This window comes from Oryx dammah, unplaced genomic scaffold (assembly GCF_014754425.2).
Source record: "Oryx dammah isolate SB20612 unplaced genomic scaffold, SCBI_Odam_1.1 HiC_scaffold_22, whole genome shotgun sequence".
NCBI lineage: Eukaryota > Metazoa > Chordata > Mammalia > Artiodactyla > Bovidae > Oryx > Oryx dammah.
In genome coordinates this window covers 20,327,740-20,351,475 of record NW_024070206.1, presented here as the reverse complement: position 1 = coordinate 20,351,475, position 23,736 = coordinate 20,327,740, and the positions used below count along the sequence as shown (strand labels likewise).

The 23,736-nt window shown below is 40.4% G+C and overlaps 2 protein-coding genes and 1 long non-coding RNA gene across 4 annotated transcripts in view; 2 read left to right on the top strand and 1 right to left on the bottom strand.

The window, feature by feature from the left end:
* The first annotated feature begins 569 nt into the window (after positions 1–569).
* Positions 570–19,302, top strand: NDUFV2 (NADH:ubiquinone oxidoreductase core subunit V2). The gene is made up of 8 exons (XM_040264637.1): positions 570–771; positions 4,796–4,861; positions 6,260–6,322; positions 6,410–6,526; positions 8,805–8,973; positions 10,237–10,346; positions 13,813–13,889; positions 18,983–19,302. The coding sequence occupies exons 1-8, from the start codon at positions 718–720 to the stop codon at positions 19,074–19,076; spliced, it is 750 nt and encodes a 249-aa protein (XP_040120571.1). The 5' UTR covers positions 570–717; the 3' UTR covers positions 19,077–19,302.
* LOC120881072 lies at positions 2,824–23,168 on the bottom strand. The gene is made up of 2 exons (XR_005725201.1): positions 22,899–23,168; positions 2,824–4,298 (listed from the first exon to the last, which is right to left on the bottom strand). It is a non-coding gene; the product is annotated as an uncharacterized LOC120881072 (long non-coding RNA).
* Positions 23,169–23,216: 48 nt separating this feature from the next.
* ANKRD12 (ankyrin repeat domain 12) overlaps positions 23,217–23,736 on the top strand; it is a 97,852-nt gene continuing 97,332 nt past the window's right edge. Inside the window, exon 1 of one of the 2 annotated variants that reach the window (XM_040264632.1) lies at positions 23,217–23,594. The gene's annotated coding sequence lies outside the window, so the exon portion shown is untranslated. The remainder of the gene's footprint in view (positions 23,595–23,736) is intronic. The other variant, XM_040264634.1, reaches the window with a different exon arrangement.

Here is a 23,736-nt window from a genome sequence, read left to right as displayed (position 1 = left end):
CCAAGCACATATTTGCTGGAATTTCCAGAGATGACCAGACAAACAGCAAGAAGGAAGTGGCTTTTTTTTCTTTATGGAAAGTTTTATTATGGAAAATTTCTAACACGTACAAAGAACCGAGAATAGCAAGGAGCACTACCACGCAGCCCGGCAGTCGTCACTCAGGGCCGTCCAGCTTGCCTTCCACCTCCCACTCTCCGCGACTCCGGAGCCAAATCTAGACTATATTATTATCGTATTATTTCCCTCTAAACACGAAGGCTCGCACCTCAAAGCAGAAGAACGGGAGCAGAGAGCAGGCAGCCCAGTTGCCTTCAATTCTGCAATGTGTAACACACGACTGATAGGGGTTACCACGGAGCTTTTTCTAGAGAAGTACAATCAAAAGAGAGACAGCTAAATCCTCTTAAGGCTCCAGGAGAGAAACTCGCCCCATAAGCCCGGATCGGCGGAGCGCCAGGTTCCTGGAGACTCTTTCAACGTGGGGAGCCCAAGCACCGCCCGCCGGACCGCTTTCCGGGCGCCAGCAGGCCCCGCCCCGCCCCGCCCCGCCCCGCCCCGCCCCGGCCCGGAAGTCTCCGCCCACTGGCCCCCGCGGCCCCCGCGCGCCCCCGCTGCCCTGGGCGCGCGGGCTGGACTCGGGGGCGCGCACGCCATGCGTGCCGACCGCTCGGGACCGTGCCCGGCGAGGCCCGGAGGCCCGCAGTTTGGCCAGCCATGTTCCTCTCCGCGGCGCTACGGGCCCGCGCGGCCGGCCTCGCCGCCCACTGGGTAAGGAGGCTCGAATGAACGCGGACGCCGCCCTCCTCGCCTCTCTCCGCGCCTCCTGTAGCGGCGGGCATGCGGGACCCCGGGCCCGGGACTGGTCCCGGGCGGCGGCAAGGACACCGCGGCCTTCACCATCTTCAGGGAGGCCGGGAGGCGGCGGAGCGAGGCCTCCCCGGGACGGGAGGCTGGGGGGCGGCGCCAGGATACCCTTGCGTGGCCCGCCGCGGGCGTCCCGCTTCGTGGAGGGACGTCCCGTGGTCCCCCGGTGGCTGTGGGGAGGTTGGCCGAGTAGGGTGTCTCCGCGCCCGAGGCCGTCGGGCCGGACGCCCGTGACCTCCGAGTACGTCTCACTCGGGGAAGGACACTTTAGTCCCCGGGCGAAACGCTCGTTCGTGCTCACTGAGCAGTGCGCGCCCAGAGATGAGGAGGGGCACGGCGGGGCGTCCCCGACTGGGCCTTGGGACGGTGGGGCCGGTTCCCGGGGGAAGGGGCCGACGGGGCTCTGGGCGTGGGGCGAGCCCAGCAGCTTGCACTTGAGTTCCGGTTTCGCCTGGTGGCCTCACCGCATCTTCTCCGGATTTTGGGCCTCTACGCTTGTCCCTGGTGTCCTCGAATATTCCAGTGTGCAGAATTGGTCTCTCAATAAACGCTTGAGGATCCACTCTTACCTGCTGGGCTCCAGGTGACAAAATCGGATAATAATGGTGACAGGGAACAACATTCCGCTACTGCTTTCCGTGTGCCAAGCACTGTTAACTCTTTACACTCGAAATCTCATTTATGAGGTTGATACTGTTATTTCCCCCATATTACAGTTAAGCCATGGATTTAGACATCCCCTATTCTTGTGGAGTTGATAGTCTCATGCAGTAGGAACTTGAGGTAGTAAATACCAGACATGTAAAGGTTCAGTTGATCCTCCAACAGATTTGTACTACGCGGGTCCACTTTATAAGCATATTTTTTTTCTCAACAGTAGATATTAGACTACTGCAGGATCCATAGTATATGGTGGTCTAGTCGCTCAGTCGTGTCCGACTCATTGCAACCTCAGGGACTGTAGCCAGCCAGGCTCCTGTCCATGGGATTCTCCAGGCAAGAATACTGCAGTCGGTTGCCATTTCCTTCTCCAGGGGATCTCAATCCCAGGGATCGAACCCAGGTCTCCTGCTCTGCAGGCAGATTCTTTACCGACTGGACTGAGCCACCAGGGTATATGGAGAAACCTCATTTGGAATCTGACTGTTAGGTTCGTATATTCTACTACTTAAGTTCCACAGAAAGCTCCCTGGTGGTCTAGGGGTTAGGATTCCACTCTTTCACTGCCTGTGGCCCAGGTTCAACCCCTGGTCAGGGAACTGAGACCCCAGAGAGCACTGACCGCCCCATTCCCACCCCTGCCCCCAGCTCCACCAAAAAAAAAAAACAACCTCACAAAACCAGTTAGCATACTCCCCTAACCCCCGGTATCCTTCAGGGGTCAACCGTGCAGTGTTAGAGATACTTGTGAAGAGAGCATCCAGTTTGGTTTGAAAGTGCTATAATTTTTCCTAGAAGCAATAGGAATAGATTAGGGGTGGGATCAGATGGACTGGGGAGAGGGTATTCTAGGTGGAAAGGACAAAATAAGAAAAGCATAATATTAGAACAGCAAATAGAATTAAGTTCAAAAAATAAAAATCACCCGTAGTTTTATCAAACGGGAGATTACCAAAATGTGAACATTTTGATGTTTGCAGTGAAAAGACCTTACGGAATTTTTTAAAATTAGATCGTGGTGTTCATACTGTTCTTGTAGCCTGTTTTTTCTCATACATTTTGAGCAACTTTCCTGGTTAGTAAACATTTCTGTCATTTTTAATGCTGCATGATATGCCATTGTGAAGATGTTCTATAATTTATATAATCAGGCCCTTCTAATCTTTTACAAATATTGGGATATCAGATGACCTAGCAAAACTCAAGAAATACATGAGTAAAGAGGTTTCACTAATGAAGTTCCTTTCCTAAAAGAGAAACTTTTAAGGGAATCATTTACATTTTCAAAGAAATTGCTTATTTTGTTATAATTGCTGCTTTATTAGCTAGCTGCCAATTTCTTCAGCCACAGGCTTTTTTCAGCTTGTCATTGATTTTAAAATATCCAGAATTTAGTACTTGTGTGACTTTGAGCCATAATTTTTAATCTCCTTGAACTTTATTTTTCGTTTCTGTGTAGTAATATCTTACTGAATGATTGCAAGAATTGCCTAAAAATTATGAAATATGGAGCCAAAAGCTACTCAGAATAGATGTATTTCCATCTTTCCTTAAGTAAATTGCCCAGTGTTTTCTCTGTTGTTGACATCACTTTACAACTGATGCTGCCTCATTGCCAAGCCACTAATGAGTTTCATAGAGGTGAAAGGGTTGTGACATTTTCATGGATTATGTTTTCAGTTTTAGAATTTTCATTTGGTTCTTTTTTTATGGTTTCTATTTCTGTCTTTTCATTCATTGGAGATATTTTTATGTCCTCAAGCACTGTTGTAGTCATTTTGATATGATTGTTTGGTAATCTCCACTGGTTGTCTTTTTTTCTTGAAAATGAGTTGTTTCCTTTTTTGTTGTGTGTTGAATGATTTTGGATTGTGTCTTGGATATTGTGAATGATGGTCATAGAGGTTATCAATTTTTAAAATTCCTCCAAAGAGTATTTTGTAGTTATTGTTGCAAGTAGGCAGTTAACTTGACTCAGACTGCTGTCTGGCTCCCTTGTGGGCAGCAGCTCACATATTGGTTCAGCTCTTGTAGCTAGGCTTTTTGGAGTCAGTCACAGAACTGAGGGCTTCTCTCTGGCTTTTTCTTTTCCTGGATTTCCCACTTGCCTATCCCCCTCCTGTGGTGGTGGTGGTTGTTCAGTCGCTAAGTCGTGTCCAACTCTGTGACCCCATGGACTGCAGCACCCCAGGCTTCCCTGTCCATGACCATCTCCCAGAGCTTGCTCTAACTCATGTCTCGAGTCGGTGATGCCATTGAACCATCTCATCCTGTCGCCCCCTTCTCCTCCTGCCCTCAATCTTTCCTAGCATCAGGGACTTTTCCAGTGAGTCGGCTCTGCGTCAGGTGGCTGAAGTATTGGAACTTCAGCTTCAGGATCAGTCCTTTCAGTGAATATTCAGAGTTGATTTTCTTTAGGATTGACTGGTTTGATCTCCTTGCTATCCAAGGGACTCTCAATCATCTTCTCCAACACTGCAGTTTAAAAGCATCAATTCTCAGCCTACTCTGTGGTCCAACTCTCATATCTGTACATGACTACTGGAAAAACCATAGCTTTGACTATATAGACCTTTGCAGCTGTGACGTCTCTGCTTTTTATTATGTTGTCTAGGTTTGTCATACCTTTTCTTCCAAGCATCAAGCGTCTTTTAACTTCATGGCTGCAGTCACTGTCCACAGTGATTTTGAAGCCTAAGACATTAAGACTGTAGTTTTTCTCTCGGAGTTTTAGCTGCCTATCATGAGATAGACTGGGACTTGCCTTCAAGCTGAAAGAAAAAAAAAAAAGAACAAAGAGTAATCAAATGGATTCCTTCCAAAGTAATTGAGTATGGTCAATTATGAGCAGCTTTCTGAACTAATACTTTCATGGGTAGAGTTTCTAAAGTAGTGAAGAATTTAAAAGGGGGTAACTTTCAATACATTTTTACAGAATGAAACATGTTTATGAAGATCCATAGTGAGTAAAAATTGGCATCCAGTTTGATTCAGACATAAGTGAAACACAGTAAGTTAATGGTACATAGCTCTGCGATTGCATGCAAAAGAACGTAGGAGATTTAGCTGTGGTTCTGGCTCTTCCATTGACTATTGTGTGTTACTGTAGGCAAGCAAGGCAGCAACCTTACCTTTGAATCTGCATTTCCTTTACCGCTGAGCCATGAGGGAAGTCCAACTTACTTTATAAGTTGATTCTATTATTTTAAATTACTGACCTTAAAATTTCATAAGGTATTTGATTTATTGAACTTTCTTAAAATTTTAGGGAAAACATGTAAGAAATCTGCATAAGACAGCTGTTCAGAATGGAGCTGGAGGAGCCTTATTTGTGGTAAGTAATTACTAAGATTTCTTCAGAATGAAAGGACTTGGAAGTTTGGTTAAATGCAACATCTTAAAGAGCAACATCTTTGGTGTTTGCTGGAGTGGGAGTTTGTGGGAGTTTAAATATAATTGAATTCACTGCATTTCAAGTTAAATTGGTACCAGGGCCACCCTGGGATTAAGAATTTAGATTATTCCTTGGTGAAATAACCGTGAGCCCTAACCTGATTTCTTGTCATATTATGGATTTTTCAAGATCATTTATGTTGGCTGACTGAAGATTCTGAGGCTGCAAATTGGGGAATCCCAGAATGGCACCAGCTTGAAACTCATGGATTTCAGTAATACAGCCAATACATTGGCTGTTATCCCTCATGTTTTTGGTTTCCAGGGTTTCACTACAGGTAGAGGTTGATTGGCTGCACAATTCAGAAAGACTAAGATATGTATGCCTTTCTATGACAAGGTACATTTTTCAGAAATCAATCTAGTGTTTAAGGGCAGTTTAGTGGAGTTGTGTGATGATTCCGTTGATGGTATAGTTTTGGAAAATGAATTATTTAAAGGCTGAATCTTAATAAATGAGTTAGCCATACTGTTAATAAGTAGAGTCCTACTCTCCATTTTGTTGTCTTTGTCTGAAAATATTTGAGGTGATTGCCCAAAGAAACTTTGTTTCCTTTTCCATGTCCTTGAAAAAGCAGAACTTTGAGAGTTAACAAATTAAGGGATTCAGTTCTGTTTCACCATATATACAAAACATTAATTGATGTAAGTTTTAATCTCAGTGTGACTCATTTGATTTCCTGTTGACATGCCATTTCTTGTCAGTGTTTGAAAAGGGCCTGCTCTTATTGGAGAAGAAATAAAGCTTGCTGTTGGCTAGTTTCTGTTATGGAAAACTATCTGTGGGCTAGTTTCTGTTGTGTCGGGAAGAGATGGTGCTTTTGTAGTAGGTAGTGGGTCCCTTTGATAATCTGGTACATTCTTTTGGAAAAATGTACATACTGTCATGCTCAAAATTTTGTGTCTTAATTTCATAAGGCTTCCCAGTAATCCGTAATTTTTTGTAATTATACTACAAGAAGATCGTATTCTCTCGTCAAGTTGCATTACACTTTTTTTGTTTTTTGATCCTAAAGCTACTTCTTATAACTTACAAAGGGTGATTTTGAAAATGTCTAAATTTTTTAATTCTGCTAATATTATTTTGGTAATCATACTTATCAGATGTGTAGTTAATAATTACTTTAGCCATTGCTTTTGAAGCAAGGATAGATTGACATATATCATGTTTGAATCAAAGTGAAGAAATTAAATAATCAGTAGTAGTAAGGTACAAAGTTGTTCACACTTTTCAGGGAATTTTGATAATTTTGAGAAACGTTTTTTTCCTTTTGTGTAGCACAGAGATACTCCTGAGAATAACCCAGAAACTCCATTTGATTTCACACCAGAAAACTATAAGGTATGACTGAATTAATGTTATAGTTAACTTACGGAATATTTAGTATCTTCCAGATATATAAAAACAAGTACTTTTTCTCTGATTCAGAGGATAGAGGCCATTGTGAAAAACTACCCAGAAGGGCATAAGGCAGCAGCTGTGCTTCCTGTTCTGGATTTAGCCCAGAGACAGAATGGATGGCTGCCCATCTCTGCTATGAACAAGGTACTTCATTTTTGTGTTAGTTCAAAAAGAGGAGAGGTTGTGTATAGTAACTTCCTTATGTGGAAATTTCTCTGACGGTCAATAATGTCATAATCCAGGAATTTGAAGTTCTCCCGGATTGGGCAAACTCGGGGAGATAGTAAGGGACAAAGAGGCCTGATGTGCTGTAGTTCATGGGGTTGTAAAGAGTTGGATACGACTTAGCAACTGAACAACAACAAATCATTTCTATATCTCATACACTAAATTATATTTATGTTTCTGTTGGTTCCCTTAATAATGCCGAAAACTGAAAGGGTGGAGCTTTTTATCCTTGCAAGAAATAGTAAGGGCATTAGAGTGAAAGAGGCTTTTTTCCTGTCTTTGAGAGGAAAAAAAGATCCCAAATATGTATAATTTGCTGTCAAGATATTCTGAAAAGGAATGTACTGTTTAAATACTAGAATTGCAGAGAAAAAGATCTGCTCACAGCTAATGTGAATCTTTCTAATACTTTGCATTTTTGGCCTCAGGCTTTAATTAAAATCATTATAATACATGGTATTTGTAACATTTGATTATGGCAGCTTGGAATCAACAAGCTAAGGAAATCTTTTGAGTGACCCATTTAAATACAGTTAGTATATTCACGCATATTTTAGGATTCATTTTTTTCCACAGTAATCCAGATTTCAAGTTTATTCATATCCTTTTAATGTAACTACATTTGTATGGTATTGTGTTATAGTGTATCATTTATGAGTGTAATACAAAGCCATATATTATTTGATTCTTGCGAGAATCACACGGCTAATAAGCCAGTGCGATTATTATTCCATTGATATAATGGAAAATATATTTTACTTTGAGCTCAGAGATCTGATTTTTCTCTGGACTTGCTCATCTGCGGTAATGATTCTGGACTAGATAGAGCTTTTCCAATTATTATATTATTATTTCTAAGTGGTAGAGCTGGGGCTGACTCATCTCTAATTCTGTGCAGTTTGTACTTGACTGACTTCTGCAGAGATTCTGCTGTGCTTCATTCCCCTTGTCACTTTCTCACTGTGACAAGGGGGATGTCTTAGAGTCTTTCTTAGAGTCTAGGAATGTCTTCAGTTTGTCTAATGGAATCCTGGATGCAAATTTTAGATAAGAGTTCATTAATCTCTTATTTACTTGGCACGGTACTCTAACAGTGTTGTGGACTCTTGTTGATTTGTTTTGATTATGAAAAATGTTATAAAGCAAGTTTGGTTAGTAATATACTTAGTAAATGGCAACCCACTCCAGTATTCTTGCCTGGAGAATCCCACGGACAGAGGAGCCTGGCAGGCTCTCGCATCCATGGGGTTGCAAGAGTCAGACACGACTTAGCGGCTAAACCACCATACTTAGTAAACATAAGTGCTTTTTTATTTCAGTAAATAAATGTTTGGGAGCGTTTCTAAATTCCTCATTATTTTATAACAGCCAGTTTCCTCGGTGATGATTTAGGTGTGTTTCTAATCATAAATAAATTTTCTTTGAAAATTTTATGTTTTTGATAATGGTAAGCTTGTTGAAAGTCTTGCTGAATGTCAAGCTTAGCAGAGCAAAATAAATGAGAAACCAATGTGAAAATATTTTAAAAATATTGTCCTATTCTATGTAGAATTGGATGTGTATGTACGAGAGGAAGAAATAGCATACAGAGAATAGAATCAAAATTCTTTCCACTTTGAGACTTTTAATGTTACTGCCCTTTCTCCTCCAAGAAAAGCCCAACCTTACAACAAAAACAATATCCAGAGGCCCATGCATTATAGGGAGGTGCATGACAGCAGCTCAGGAGAACTATTTTAGTTGGACACCAGGGCCTTACTGTTATCCCACTGATTGGATGCCAACTTGTGTATTTTGAGAGAGTTCCCCAGGTTCAGAGATGCAAGCCTGATTTAGTACCACAGAATTAGATTCAGCATAGCTACTTTAATACCGCAGGAGTGAGCCCAGGGTTAGATGTCTTTTGAGAATACATTTCCTTTAGAATCCCTGATAAGAAAAAGTATATATTTGTCATTTGAAATGCCATTTAACGAATTCTTTTTTCATGTCAAGACCTGGATATATGTGTGATTTTTAAGTGTCAAAATTGAAGGACTTATGCCTTGCAGATATCAAATACAGATGTAGTTTCTGCTTCTGAAGAACTTTTTTGGTTTTTACCAAATTGAAGCAGTATTGAAATTAATGTTTTTTATGACATATCTAAAGCTCAATTAATAAACATTGTAACCATATTATTAAAATATTTTAGGTTGCAGAAATTTTACAAGTACCTCCAATGAGAGTGTATGAAGTAGCAACTTTTTATACAATGTATAATCGAAAGCCTGTTGGAAAGTATCACATTCAAGTCTGCACTACCACACCTTGCATGCTCCGAAATTCCGACAGCATACTGGAAGCCATTCAGAAAAAACTTGGTATGGGGCACAGTATATTTATAATGTTTATAAAAAATAGATTTGTCTTTTGAAATGTGACCTCTTTCTACCTAAATTTTCCAACTTTACTATCATACTGGATCTGTACTTGATGAGTAAATTTTTGTCTTACTGTATTTGCCTACCATTATTTCTTCCTGTTCTGTATTCTTTAGTTCTCATTCTCAAAGCTGAGTTTTCATGTTTTCTTTCCTAATCATTGAGTATGTTTTAAAAGCTTCTTAAAATTTTAAAGTGTTCGTTGCTTAGAAAAGTAAGTTTCACTCATTGTGTGATGCATGTGGCATGTGAAGTGACTGTATTATCCTCATTCTTCCAAACAAGACTTGGAACAAATAAGATTTGGAAAAGGAAGAATGCTTCAGGAAGGGAAGTGTGGAAGAAGATGTTACTACAGGGGCAAACTGCTATTGTCACATTTATCACTATACATATCAAATGAAGTAAAAGGAGGTGTCTCTTAATCTTGTTGTTACTGAATATAAAGTACTTGCATGTTGTAAAAATAGCTGGACAGTATTAAAGTATATAAAACAGAGGCTGAAGTCTGCTTAAAATTGCATCCCCCTACCTCTGAGGTACAAATTTGTGATGACAGTTGAGTATATCAGTTTTAGAGATAATGTTGTTTTAATTATTTTCATTGTTGAATACATACTTGTAATATGTCTGTTTGCTTTTTTGCACTTGATTTTGACCATGATAATATGTATGTCTGCCTCATTTTTCTATATAAGTTAAATTATGCTGTAGTTACTTTCATGTATGCATCTCTTGGCATACTTGTCTAAGTACATGAAGGTGGTTTCCAAGATGAAGAATTGCTGGGTCAGACTTTATCAAAATGCTTTCCCTAAAGATTTGAGAATACTTACTATCCTCACATTCTTAATGATCTTTGACATTAACTGTTTTCTGAGTCTTCCCCAGTCTGATTGTATAGCTACAATACAATAGTAGGTTATCAATGATCAAAATTTATATGGTCTGATACACGGTTATGTAACAACAAACACTGGAGATGAGGCCCTTGAAATTTGACTGTTTGAAAAGGAACAGGTCCACTTAAGAAATCCTTGAATGTTCTATAATAATTATACAGAGTTTGTTTATTTTAAGAAATTCAGTGCTCTTAAATACTTTTTACATGCCTCTGTAATGGGTTGGTTTTGTTTTGTTTCTTTAAACTATGTTGCAATTAAAATATTATCTGATCCTTACAGTGCTTATTTACACTTTTAGGAATAAAGGTTGGAGAGACTACACCTGACAAACTTTTCACTCTTATAGAAGTCGAATGTTTAGGGGCCTGTGTAAATGCACCAATGGTTCAAATAAATGACAACTACTATGTGAGTATTTACTTAATGTAAATTAAACTTGTATGACATTATATTTAAAATACTTGATTTCCTGTTGGTATAAATATCTAGAAGGTTTTTTTTTCGTGGTTTCAAAGTTTATTAAAAATCAAATAATTATTAATAAAAATATGTCAGTTTTAGCTTCCACATTATTGTCCACCAGAACATTTTTCAAAAATTGTCATCCAAAAAAAAGTTATCATTAAACATTTTTGCATTTAATTCCAGGATACATTTAAAAAACTTTTAAATAACAAAAACTTAAATACAAAAAATAAACACCACAGCTTAATAGATAACATTTTGCCACATGTGCTTCAGGTATTATAATTTTTATCATTGTTATTATACATGTACTGTGCTTGACCCCATGGACTATAGCCCTCCAGGCTCCTCTGTCCATGAGATTCTCCAGGCAAGAATACTGGAGTGGGTTGCCATTACACAGAAATAAGCTGTACCTGAGGGTAAACCTCCCCTACCCCCATTCAAAATCCTGTTCCTTTCCTTTCATTCCCAGAGATAACCACTATCATAAATTTAGCATATATTCTTCCTGTATGTGTTTTTTCAACTTTCAAAATATATGTATCCAGGCATGGTAATCATACTGTGTTGTGTGTTTTAAAAATTTTACAGAGATGGTATCATACCTTTCTCTAAAAATTGCTTTAGCTGGATCTCACAAGTTTTGATAAGTAATATTTTTATCATTTAGTTCTAAATATTTTTAAATTTTGCAATTTTATTTCTTTGACCTATTTTTTTTTTAGAAGTGTTAATATCCAGGTGTGTGGCGTTTTCTAGTTATCTTTTTTAATTGCTTGCTACCTTAATTATATCGTGGTTTTCATTCGTAATATCTTGTTAGCTCATAACTCTTAGAAGTTTCTTTATGGAAATTCTTCTAGGCCCGTGTTGAAGGTAGATTCTTCCAGAAGTTGATGTTGCTTTTCTGTTGCTCTTGGAAATACTACCGGCCCAAAAGAAATCCCTTCTCCTTATATCCTCCCTCTTCTTCCCCTGAAGTGTAAGGTTCCAGACTAGCAGGGTGTTTTGAGGGGCAGTTTTAATTTCTGGTTTCCTTTATGTTGAGAATATACCCTCTGGGTGTCTCCACTTTGTGTGGTTTGCATGCCCTCCTGTGCCTGCGACCTTGTCCCTTGCCCCTGTAGGTTGTGACATCCTGAAGCCAAGTTTGTTTGGTGTTCCACTTGTCTCCCTAAGTCTTCATGAGTTTTGGACCTCTTGAGTATTTTTTCCTTGTCAATGTCTTAATAAAATTTTAAAGTTTTTGTTTTTTATTTTATTCAGCATTTATAGTTGTTAACAGCAGGACATTCAGTCAGGATAGCTGGCCTGCCATGCCTGAAATGGAAATCTCTGATTTTATTTTAAATGAAGATGAAATTGGACTTCTTTGGCATTTTATGTTTCTAGGAAACTTCTATTACCTATAGGGATTTTCTTCATTTTAATGACGGTGATTCAAATTTCTTACCCCCCCTCTTTCTCATATGTAAGAAAAATACCTTTTAAAAATATGGCAATAACTTTCCCTTTCCTACATTTCTGCCATTTACTCATAATCAGGAGGATCTTAATTTAAGCAGGAAGTAGACAGTCAAGGCTTTGTATGAAGCATTATAAGTTTAAATATAGTAGACTATGGGTTTATGCAAGAGCTTCTTTCAGTTAGTCATGCTATGGTCTTTGGTAAGGCAGTTAACTTTTATGGATCTCAGTTGACTGGTGGATAAAATGAAATGGTCACATAAACTTTCAATGGCTACCAATTAGGGGAAAACTATAAAATACATTTTGAGGATGGTTGGGTAGATTTGAATATGGTCTTGACATTTGATTTTATTAAGGAATTATTGTTAATTGGGTGTGATAATGGCATTGTTTTATTTAAGAACATTTAAAAATATTCTGGGCATTCCATGGTGGTCCAGTGGTTAAAGCTCCACATTTTCAGTGCTGTGGCCCAAGTATCATCCCTGGTCAGGGAATGAGGATCCCTGAAGTCATGTGGCATGGCCCCCCAAAAAAGGTTCTTAGGAGATGCCTGCTGTGGTTATTAAGGTGAAGTGTCATGATGTCTGTAGCTTGCTTTTAAATGGTACAGTACAAACACAAAACCAGAAGGCATATTGTACATAATTCATATATGACAAGAAGTATGATTATTCATGTGGGCCTCCCTCATGACTCAGCTGGTAAAGAATCTGCCTGCAATGCGGGAGACCTGGGTTCGATCCCTGGGTTGGAAGATCCCCTGGAGAAGGGAAAAGCTACCTACCCCAGTATTCTGGCCTGGAGAATTCCATGGACTGTACAGTCCATGGAGTCTCAAAGAGTCGGACACAAATGGGAGACTTTCATTCATGATTATTCATGTATACTTTGAAATTTTCATAATAAAGAGTTGTGGGGGATAAAAGTCACTAGATGAGTTTAAAGATTCCTTATAGTTTTGAAGTTCTGAGGATCTTTTGAACTCTAAGCAGTTTTTATTTCCATAAATGTTTATCATCATCTGTTAAAGGGCTTCTGTATGGCAAGGCACTAAAGACACTGTATGGAAGCAGGATTCTCTATTCTAGTACCAGAGGCCTCAAAAGATCTTAAGGACTTAATAATTTTGAGGGGTAGAGGGGATATAACGTAGTTTAGGCATTTTCCTCTTAGTTTGATCTTGCCCCGTTCTGTTTTGACTAAACCTATCGCGTAGCCAGGGTTAAGAGTGTGTCTGTGTGTTTTAATTGTATTTATTATTTTAAATAACAGAATCCTTTCTCAAGGTCAGAATTTTACACAGGTGTACAGTGTACAAAATACAAAGTTGCTCTGGTTGAAATGGGGATTGGAGGGTCAGAATTTTTCAAATGTGTCCAAAATCAGTTTCCCTTGGAAAATTAAGTGAAGTTTGAAACAGGTTGAATTTCACCTGTGAAATCAAGAAGATATCACTAGAGTATTAGGTCTTTAGCTTAGTGATAGATACTAGGCATGTACTGTTTATGACTCCCAGTGCATCTCACCAATTCTTCAGGGATATAGCATTTGTTGAGCATGTGCATGCCCGTGTTCTATTTTTGTATTTTTGCTTTTAAACCTCAAAACATTCTGAAGTCAGTTGAGAAATGAAGAAACAAATTTGGGGAGGCTGAGTAATTTCTCTAAGATTGCTGGCTAGTAAGTGCTGGAACTTGAGCTCAAATGCAGAACTGTCTCCCTCAGAGCACCGGTCTGTGCTGCCCCTTCAGCTGCAGCTCCTACCGCGATTGCATTTGGCAGGACAGGCTATGTCTAGGAATTACTCAGGTGTGCTGCCTCGGTAAGTAACTCGTGAGCTGGGACAGACAGTAATAAACTGATACTAGGGATTCACACTGATTTTAGTAGTAGGATGTAATTTTAATATGACTGTCTTACATTTTTTTCCTAGGAGGATCTGACACCTAAAGATATTGAAGAAATTATTGATGAACTGAAGGCTGGCAAAATCCCAAAACCTGGGCCAAGGTATTTTTTTTTCCAATAAATTTTAGTGGCTTAACCTAAGTTAGTCTTTCATGTAAACTTAAAAAATTTTATACCGTAAGTCTTTGGGAGTTTTCAGGAGCCTTGAATGCTGTCTAAACCAACTTGTCATTTAAAGAAATGATTTTTTTACCCTCTAAAACCCTGTCAGATAATCATCTGGTATATACCTGGATATTTATAAGGAAGGCAGATTTACTACAGATAGAAACCTCTTTCGTTGTTTAAAAGTTCATGCTGCCAGAATTTGACTCAATGTCTTATCTTCCTCTTTTCCACGTAGAGGTCCCAAGATTCTCTCCTTTGAACGAACACAAGATAATTTTTAGACCTCTTCCAAATGATACCTCTTTAGTTACTCGAAACAGCTATATCATCTTCCTCATATCTTTTCTCAGATTTAATATCCACAGTTGTTTCATTGTTTTCCTTACATGGCATAGTTTTGGTCTCCCTCCTTTATATGTCTTCTAGTTGGCTGATGACTTTCTTAATGTGATACTTGGCCTAATCACAGTATTTGAGATACGTACTCAGCGTGTAGAGCACTGTGGGACTGTCATCTTTATTCCAGACATGCTTACAATAATGCAGCCTAATTACATCAGTTCTTACCTCACATCATTATACCATTACATTGTGCTTACAATCAGTTAGAATACTTAGATCTTTTTCAACTTAAACACTGTTTATCCAGGTTGTGTCATTCTAATTATTCCTTTCTGTTTTCACCCTGAACTTTTGCTTCCAAACAAACTCCTATTCCTTATCTAAGTGTTCACATTACTTAAAATTCTCTCTTAATACTAGCAATGTTTGCATAGTTTAATAGTCATATTCCCTTTGTATTTTTCTGCTTATGTCATAAAATTTTCCTTGTCTCAACATATTTGTAGGATTTAAAGGCCATATAGTATTCTGATATATTGAGAGAACTATAATGTGACCTTTATGACACTGTATTAAAATATATTTTCCTACTTTTTGTTGTAAACAACAGTTCTCTGAGGTTGAATTACTAGGTCAAGAGGCTATGCATGGTTTTGTGGTCTGCTTGAAGTACTCCCTCAGTGTTCTGGCTGACTACTGACCCTACCTAGTAAGAAAAAGGGACTTCCCTTGTGGCTCAGATGGTAAAGAATCTGCCTGCAATGCAGAAGAACCGGGTTTGATCCCTAGGCGGGAGGATCCCCTGGAGAAGAAAATGGCAACTCACTCCAGTATTCTTGCCTGGAGAATCCCATGACAGAGGATCCTGGTGGGCTGTAGTTAATGGGGTCTCAAAGAATTGGACATGACTAAACAACTAACTGAGAAAAAGAGGTCAGTTCAGGATAACTTAAGTTTAGCAAAGGCAAGCAGGCCCCTAAAAAACACACTCTTCTTTCAACACTTGAAATGAATTTACTTAAAAGAGGCTTGGCATTCTCTTCCTAGTTCCTGGCTTTCTTGGGCGACACTGAAAATATTTTGAGGAATAAAACATTTCCACTTTGAAGAATCAGTCTCCATTATGGAGGCTACTGAAGTGAAACCTTTTGTCATGTCACATTACAGTATTTCTCTTGCTTTGTCTACTTTATTGCATTCCCTCAGCATTTGTTTCACAAATATTTCTGGATACATGCTGTGTGGCAGTCACTATCCTAGGTTGTCTGTACAAATTATGAACAAGGTAAAGTCATCATATATTTTATATTCTAGTGATGGAGACAACTGGTGTAAAGTGAAAAGTGAAAATTTAGTTGCTCAGTCGTGTCCAACTCTTTGCGACCCCATGGACTGTAGCCCACCAGGCTCCTCTGTCCATGGGATTCTCTGGGCAAGAATACTGGAGTGGGTTGCCATTGCCTTCTCCAGGGGATCTCCCCGACCCAGGGATTGAATCCAGGAGTCCCACATTGTAGGCAGACGCTTTACCGTCTAAGCCACCAGGGAAGTCCTTTAATTGGTGTAATATCTGAGTGATAAATGCTGGGAGAATGATGGAGGTAAATTTAGTCAGGGGAGGCCTTTCTGAGGTAAGTTAATGACCTGAATAAGCCCAAAGTAGTCATGTAAAAGTCTGGAGGAACAATGTTCTAGAGGGGAAAGAAGATGTGTTAAGGTCCTGGAGGAAAGCTAAGATGACATTATGGTTGAAGTGAGGTGATGAGGGAGGAAAAGGGTGGAAGAGGTCAGAGAGGTAGAGACCCAGGTAAGCAATTTGGGTTGAATCCTCAGTATAAAAAACTGTTGAGTGTTTTCAGTAGGGAATTATAGGTGTGATCTTGTTAAAAGTATCATCCTAGTTGCTGTGTAAAGAAGTTTAAAATTTAATGGATGTTGTGGGACAGGAATTATGAATGCTTTCTAACTTTTTAGTATGAGTACCTCTGATTCCTTTTACTAAAGAAGATTCGAGGTAGGGCAAATTTGGGGAAGAAAAGTCACTTCGTTTTGGATGTGCTACTTAGCATGTTTGAGATGCCTACTTAGACATTCATGGTAGAATGGCTAAAAGGTAGATACAAGCTGGAATTTAGGGAATACATTAGGGCTGGAAATACACATTGGGGATTTGTTAATTATTGCATTAATAGATGGCATTTAAAGTTATAAGTCTGGATGAGATTGTGTGTGTTAGTTGCTCAGTTGTGTCCAACTCTTTGCGACCCCAGGGACTGTAGCCCACCAGACTCCTCTGTCCAGGATTGAACCTGGGTCTCCTGGACTGTAGGCAGATTGTTTATAGTCTGAGCCACCAGGGAAGCCCCTGGATGAGATTACCAGGGGTAAAATTAGTTTGTTTTTAATCCAGGGGTTACTGTAACATTGTATTTGAACATTAATAAATAGGAACTAAGTAGCACAGTTAAGCATTTTCACCATCTAATAATAGGGATGTTGCTTATCAGTAATTTTAAATAGTTCTTCAGTGGGAGTTTTTGACATTGTTCCAGATTTGAGCCAAAGACTTTAGAATTACTGGTTTCTCAATCTATTTTTACTTCCTTCTTATTACCTCTTATTTAAAAAGTTGAGATAGGGAATTCCCCGGCTGGCCAGTGGTTAGGACTCTGCACTTCCACTGCAGGGACACGGTGGGTGGGAACCAAGATCACACATGCCACGTGGTGCAGCCAAAAGTTTTAAGTGAATAAAATGGCAGTAACCAAAATACAGCTATAGTTATTTAAATTATCCAAATCTGGCTACTTATTAGTATTTTTCTAATAAAGTGCTCTGCCTTTAATATTTGACAGAGGGGCTAGTTGTGAAACTGGTTCTGTGGTAACTGACTTGAGCCTTGCTGTCACATATGCTCTGGCCAGAACTGGTGAAGATGACTGTCTCTGTGGTTCAGAACTGCTTTTATTTTGGTAAATGATGGCTAGAAAGAAAATGCTAAACTGATGGTAATACAATATTCTTTCTTTTGACATTTATAAATATTTGTGTGCTAGGGATTGTTTTTAAAGTATTGAACATAACCTCTAACCCTGCTTTCAACTTATTGATGAATAGAGGTTGTTTTTTAGTATGGATTATCTGAAACTAATTTTAAATCCAACTTGAATTCTTCATATTTAGTTTTAAAAAGGTATTTTAAATTTTACAGAATTCTTTAGGGTACAGAAAACATCTTCCCACAAGAAGGAACATAGTAAGGAAAAGAGAGGTCCTTCAAAGTTAATTTATTCTTTTACTGGTAGTCGAGAGCAGCAAGTGTGCCTGCTCAGTTGTGGCTGACTCTTTGCGACCCCATAGACTGTATCCCACTAGCTTCCTCTTCTGTCCATGGAATTCTCCAGGCAAGAATATTAGCGTGGGTTGCTACCAGTTAACATTAAAAAAAAAAATTACAAAGCGAAATACTGTTTTTATAGCATTTTGCCACTTACCCTACAACTTTAATTTTAGGCTCTAACAGATAGTGTAGTGACTGCTTTTGTATTTGGTTTTCATAGTAAACCTATAATGCAGATATATTAACTGATTTGACTTTGTAGGTATTATTATACTATACTAGTTACTTGCATTATGTAATATAATATCTTGAAAGAGCTTATAAATGATTATGTGGTGTCATTTTCCTGTCCCCTCAACAAATGATTTTCTAGGGCTCTAAAAATAGACTTGTAAGATTGATGACAGAATGTGAAGGGCAAAGCCAGAGGGAATAAAAAGATTTAATTGAGTAAGGTCTTCAGCTGAAATCTGTGGCAGGAACAAGGTAAATGAACAAAACCAGGGAATAGGAGGGTGAAACAGGAGTAGGTGCTGAGAGAGGCTCTAGCAGCAGAGGTCAGACAGGACAGAGGTTGAGCCTGAAAGATCACCTAAGAAAGTATGTGTAGGGGTGAAAAGAGGACAGGTTCGTCTACCTCTTGCTGCCTCTCTTCATAGAACTGTAGGAGGATCTGTTCATGTTTTCTTTGTGGCTGTGGTAGCCACCCTGATCTAGAGACTGCTGTTGAAAAATACTAATAATTTAACCTTTAAAAGCATCAATACAAGTTAATTTCATCTTCACTGCTTCTAAGGTACATCCTCCCAAACCCTCAAAGCTCTCAAAGAACTCAGTTTCTGTTTGTTTCCAAATATAGTATATTAAGTATATATTCCCTGTGACACTGGATCTCAAGTTAAAGTAAAATTCAAATATAAAAAGAATAAATGTAGTGCTCTAGTTTATTAAAACATGATTTTTAAAAACGTCCTCTGGGGTTGAGTTCTTAGCTCTCATCTCTGGGCAGACGCTGACTCACCCCAGACTTGGTTTCTGTGTCTATAAAACACTCTGGCCAGTGTCCCTTGTCTCTTGGCATTGTAAAGATTTAATGAGCCACTGATATATGTTCACTGCTGAGTGAGAACTAGTATTAGTATTATTTTTATATTTTTCATATTTCATATTTTTATACATCAGTTTTCATATTTAGGAAGTGAAAATCTTGCAGCAGTTGTGATATTTGGATTAAATAGTCTATGCTAGTTCTTGGGAGAGAAATAGTTTCTTATCTGGGCTGTTGTGAGGTAACAATTATAAATGGTAATCATTAGCAGTCAGCTTAATGTTACTTTTCTTTCAGGAGTGGACGCTTCTCCTGTGAGCCAGCTGGAGGTCTTACCTCTTTGACTGAACCACCAAAAGGACCTGGGTTTGGTGTGCAGGCAGGCCTTTAATTTATATTCGCTGTAAATATGTCAGTGGAGAAATAAAATATGAATCTCCTGTCTACTTAAACTTTTTATATTACTTGTTCATTTCCATCTAGGTACACCTTGCTTGTAACCTAGCAACTTACAGCTGTTAAGTATCATGTCAGAACTTCAGAGCACCATTTTCAACTGCCTGTTCACTTTTATCAATATTAGGGTACTGTGAAATAAAAATTCTGTCAAATTTCAAGTATATTTTGCTCTCCCATCTTTAGCCATAGCCAAATCTTAATATGATCTCTCTATAAACCTTATTTGTTAGTATTTTCTTTAAACATTTTTATATTTGTGGCACAAAGTTGTTACTGTAATTTCAACTGGTAAGTGATATGTCAAGCAGACTGTAGGTGTAACAAGGATAAGGTAGTTGTCTTTAGATGTACTGTTTATTATTTTTAAAGAAGGAAGGTACAAAACACTTTGACATTATTCTTCACTCTTCTGACACTGCAGGTACACAAAAACTAACTAGGGGAAGAAACGGGAAGTATAACTTGAGTTTGAAAGTTCAGTGGGAATGGGACATATGCTCCTCAGTTGAATGAATATTACAAGCTTAGAAACCGAATGCATACTACAACTTAGAAGAATAAAACCCTTTGTGTATATCATCCAGTTCAGGAAACTAGCTATGAGTTTTGCAAGCTTGAATAAAAAATTAATAGCCAGCTTGCCAGCTTTAATTCAGGGGTAGATTTAAATAATCCAATTGTTTCAGGATTTCTCAAAGTCACTGGTTGGCCTTAGTCTTATGACAGACTAGTATATGATGCTTAAAAATATGAACAAACATTTTACTTTTTGATACTGCCTTTAAGAATTTTCATTTTTCACCTAAGAAGGTAACAGAAAAAGTAATTTTTCAAGAGGCACAAAAAAATAACACAGTGAAAATGCTCCCTTCTGCCCCAGAGCCCTCAGACCTTCCTACAGGCAATGGAATGCTTTTATTATTTTTTTTATCTTTTTTAAAAAAAAAAATAGTCTTATCTTCTCTTTGTTAGCTGTTAGGGTTTTATTTGAAATTATGAAAAAATACATAAGAAAAAATTATGAAAATTTTAAATAACTTTAAATTCCTTTAAAGTTACTATTGTAAAAAATGTCTTATATTCTTGACTTTTTTTTCCCCCAAGTAGATGAACAGTTAGGAATGGGAAGGTTTCAGATACTAGTTGAAAAAACAAGTTATGCTTATCTCTTCTTGCTATTCTCTGGAACTCTAAAAAAAAAAAAGAAAAAACAAGTTATGTAATAAGGATATTGGTTATTATGTTCTATTTTAGAAGCAGAAAATTTGTTTTAGGTCTTTATAGGCATACTGTTACACCATTATCAAAACATACTTTTAGATCATCACTTACATTGCGCTACAGTAGTATGTATTAGGATTTTGAGTTGAATCTTGCTTAATTTTTTTTTGCCCATTTTTCTTGAAAATTGTACCAATTTTTTACACAAGAGCACTGGTTTTTAATAATTATAGATAGGCTTTTAAAAACATCTGGCAGGTAAAATTTCATTACAGTAATCCCAGATGGTTCCAAAGATATATGAACACACTTGATTCAAAACTCCTTGCCAGTTTTTTGTTGCTAGAGATGACAGCTATAGCCTAGCCTGATTCTCAAACCAATGAAGAGAAGCTGGTGGTGTTGATGTCTCTAACACCACTTGCTCCCTCTTTTCCTCTTCTCAGTTTCTAGCTCTATGCTGTTTTTTTCAAAAATAGATATTTAGGGAGGAAATGTTCATATTACAAAAATAAAGCAACAAATAATTCAACTTGTCATTCTTCCTACTGGGCAAAAATTCTTGCGCCTGGCTTTCTTGGTGGTTTTTGGAGTGGCTACTGAATGTTGCTAGGGAAGGCTACCAGTTCCTCAGAAGTACTTGCTATAACTGGACAGAGCGACTATCCTAGTATATCCTATAGCAAGTGACAATCATTTGGGTATTCACTGCCCAAGCATTACATCTGTATAGACTGTCAATATGGTAAACCATGACTGAGATTTTACTTTTATTAATTCACCTTCCTGAAATATGGCAGGATTTTCTGAATGATCTAACTGGACTTCATGTAGAAAACGTAACAGTAGTTGATTCTAACGGTAAGAAGTTGGAAAGAGTAAATTTTGCAGATGGCTTCTATTTCACATATCACATATGCACATTTTAAGTGTCTGGTAGTAATAATCCTAAATAAATGTGATAAACTTAACCATGGCTAAGAGTGATGTTTATTGCTTGGGATCCTTGACCTGGTGCTATTAAAAAAACATTTTGCCCACTTGCTGAAGAGATTTGAGCTAATGAAAGACAGGGCTCTACAGTGAAGAGCCTTAGCAACATAGTCAACTAGCTCCAGCTTCTTTTCAGGCCTCTATCCTATTATAATAAGAATTACCTTGATTTGTATTTCTAGTTTCACATTAAAAAGGAAAATTAGCTCCTCTTCCCTTCATAAGTTTCATTTGAACCTTTCCAATAACAAATTGTGGCTGATTTATAATGTGTCACATATAATCTTAATAGGAGTTTAAAATTTTTTGCAACTTGTAGAAATTTTACAAACTTCTACAATCAACTTTGCACAGATAGTGTCCTTATTCAGTCGTAGTCAGTACAATGCTTTGGATCATAATTACCCACGTAATCTGATTTTTAAGTTACAAGGCTGTGCATGTAGTTATTGCCATAAATTATGGTTAACTGATTTGAGCAAATTCAAGATTTGCTTTCAATTTTTAACTGAGGCTTGTACTGCTGTAGAAATAGTTACTGCTATTGTCGTTACAGCGAGTTAAATGAGAACCAACTCAACCACTTGAGAAGTCAGACGAGCTGGTTATAAATTCTTAGTGGACTTGTTACTTCGTGCCATAAATATCCAACTTAAATGTAACAGTGTTCCACTTCCAGCCACAAGGTGCACTCTTACTACTCATATTGAACCTGATGTATTTAAAGATGGGAGAAATGTAGGAAAGGAAGAAGCAGTGATCTTTAATGCAAGCTTATGTTTTATATAGTTAAATACTGGGATGTAGCTTTCTCTGTCGTCTGAAATATCTCATCTGCTGATTAATGACAAACTCGTAACTTCAGTAAGTCACAAACCCGTGCTGTAGTTGAGAGGCCACAACGATGAGGGCCCTCTGATGGTTAGATAAGGGCATGCACAAACTGTCGCGGATTAACCTCCTTGTAAATAAAAAGTCACCAGAAGCAACTCAGAATAAAATGGTTTCCCTCCGATTATGTAATCCCCTCGGTGGTTAAATAAGGGCAAGTACAGACTGTCGCGGATTAACCTCCAGAGGAAGTCAGACTGCCAGCAGCGGGGCTGCCGAGGCGGTGACTTTTCCTTTGCGCAGTCCTCCAGCTGGCAGTGCCCCGAGCGATTGAGGGAAAATGCACCGAAATCTGTCTAAAAAGGTTATCCGAACGTGTGACTGGGGGAGGGCGTACTGCACAGTGCGTGCGGACCTGGGGGCAGGTGCACGTGGATGTGCTTTCGGGACAGGCCCCGGCCCACCTGGCGCAGGTGAGGGCAAGTCGCGGCCCCGCGGGTCCTCGGGCTCCCGCAGGTGCGGCCGGCCGGCGCGCAGGCGCAGTGTGCGGAAGCGGGTGCCGGCCTCTCCGGACGCCCCGGGCCCACCGCGCGCCGCGGGCCGGGCAGACACCCGCCTCCGCCTCCAGCCGGGGGCGCAGCGTCGGTCTCCCGGGTCCCAGCTAGCAAATTCGTCCGCCCGCCCCCGCAAAACAAAAACGTGTGAATACCCTACGTAGACAGAGCCTCTTCTTCCTCGTCGCCGCCGCCATTTCCAGAAGTTTCCAGTCAAGCCACGGTGGTGGCCACTGCGCAAGGCGAGGCGGCGCCTGCGCTACTCCCTCGCTCCCTCAGCCCCTGCCTTCTGGGGTCGGAGCCGGCGGAGGGGAGACGGCGACGCGGGGCTCCGCCCGGTCCCCCGCCGACCCCGCTGCCCCGCGTCCACTTGATACGCCCCGACCCCCGCCCCCGGCTCGGGAAGCTTCTCCTGGCGCCTCTAGAGCGGCGGGCCGCGGGCGGGGCGGGCGGACGGAAGGGGCGGCGGGCCGGGGGCGGGGCGCTCACGCTGCCCGTCCCGTGCCCGCGCGTCACGTGCCCGCGCCGCGGCCAATCGCCGGGCGGCGCCGTCCTGGGAGCGAGCAGGCTGTGGTGAGGGACGGCGGAGACCGGAGATGTTTTCGAGCCCGGCCTCGGCGGCGTTCGCGGCGGTTGCGGCGGCGGTGGCGGAGAGCACGACAGCGACGGCGGCGCCGAGGCCTTCGTTCCGGGGGTAGACCCTCCCGCGCCGGCCGTGCCTGGGGTCCGTGCGGGCGAGGGGGGCGTGGCGACAGGCGAGGAGGAAGGAGGGGCGCGGTTTCGAGCCCCGGCCCCGGCGCCCGGGAGGAGCCCCTCAGTCGCGCCCGCTCCCGTCTCCTCCCCAGAGCGAGGTAAGGACGCGCCCCGCCCCGCCGCCCTGACAGGACGGGCCGCCCGCCGGGAGCGCCGGAGCCGGGGCGCGGCGGGAGCGGCCGGGCGGGGACCGGGGGGGCGGGGGCCGGGCGGGCCGCACGCCCCAGCCCCACCGCGCGC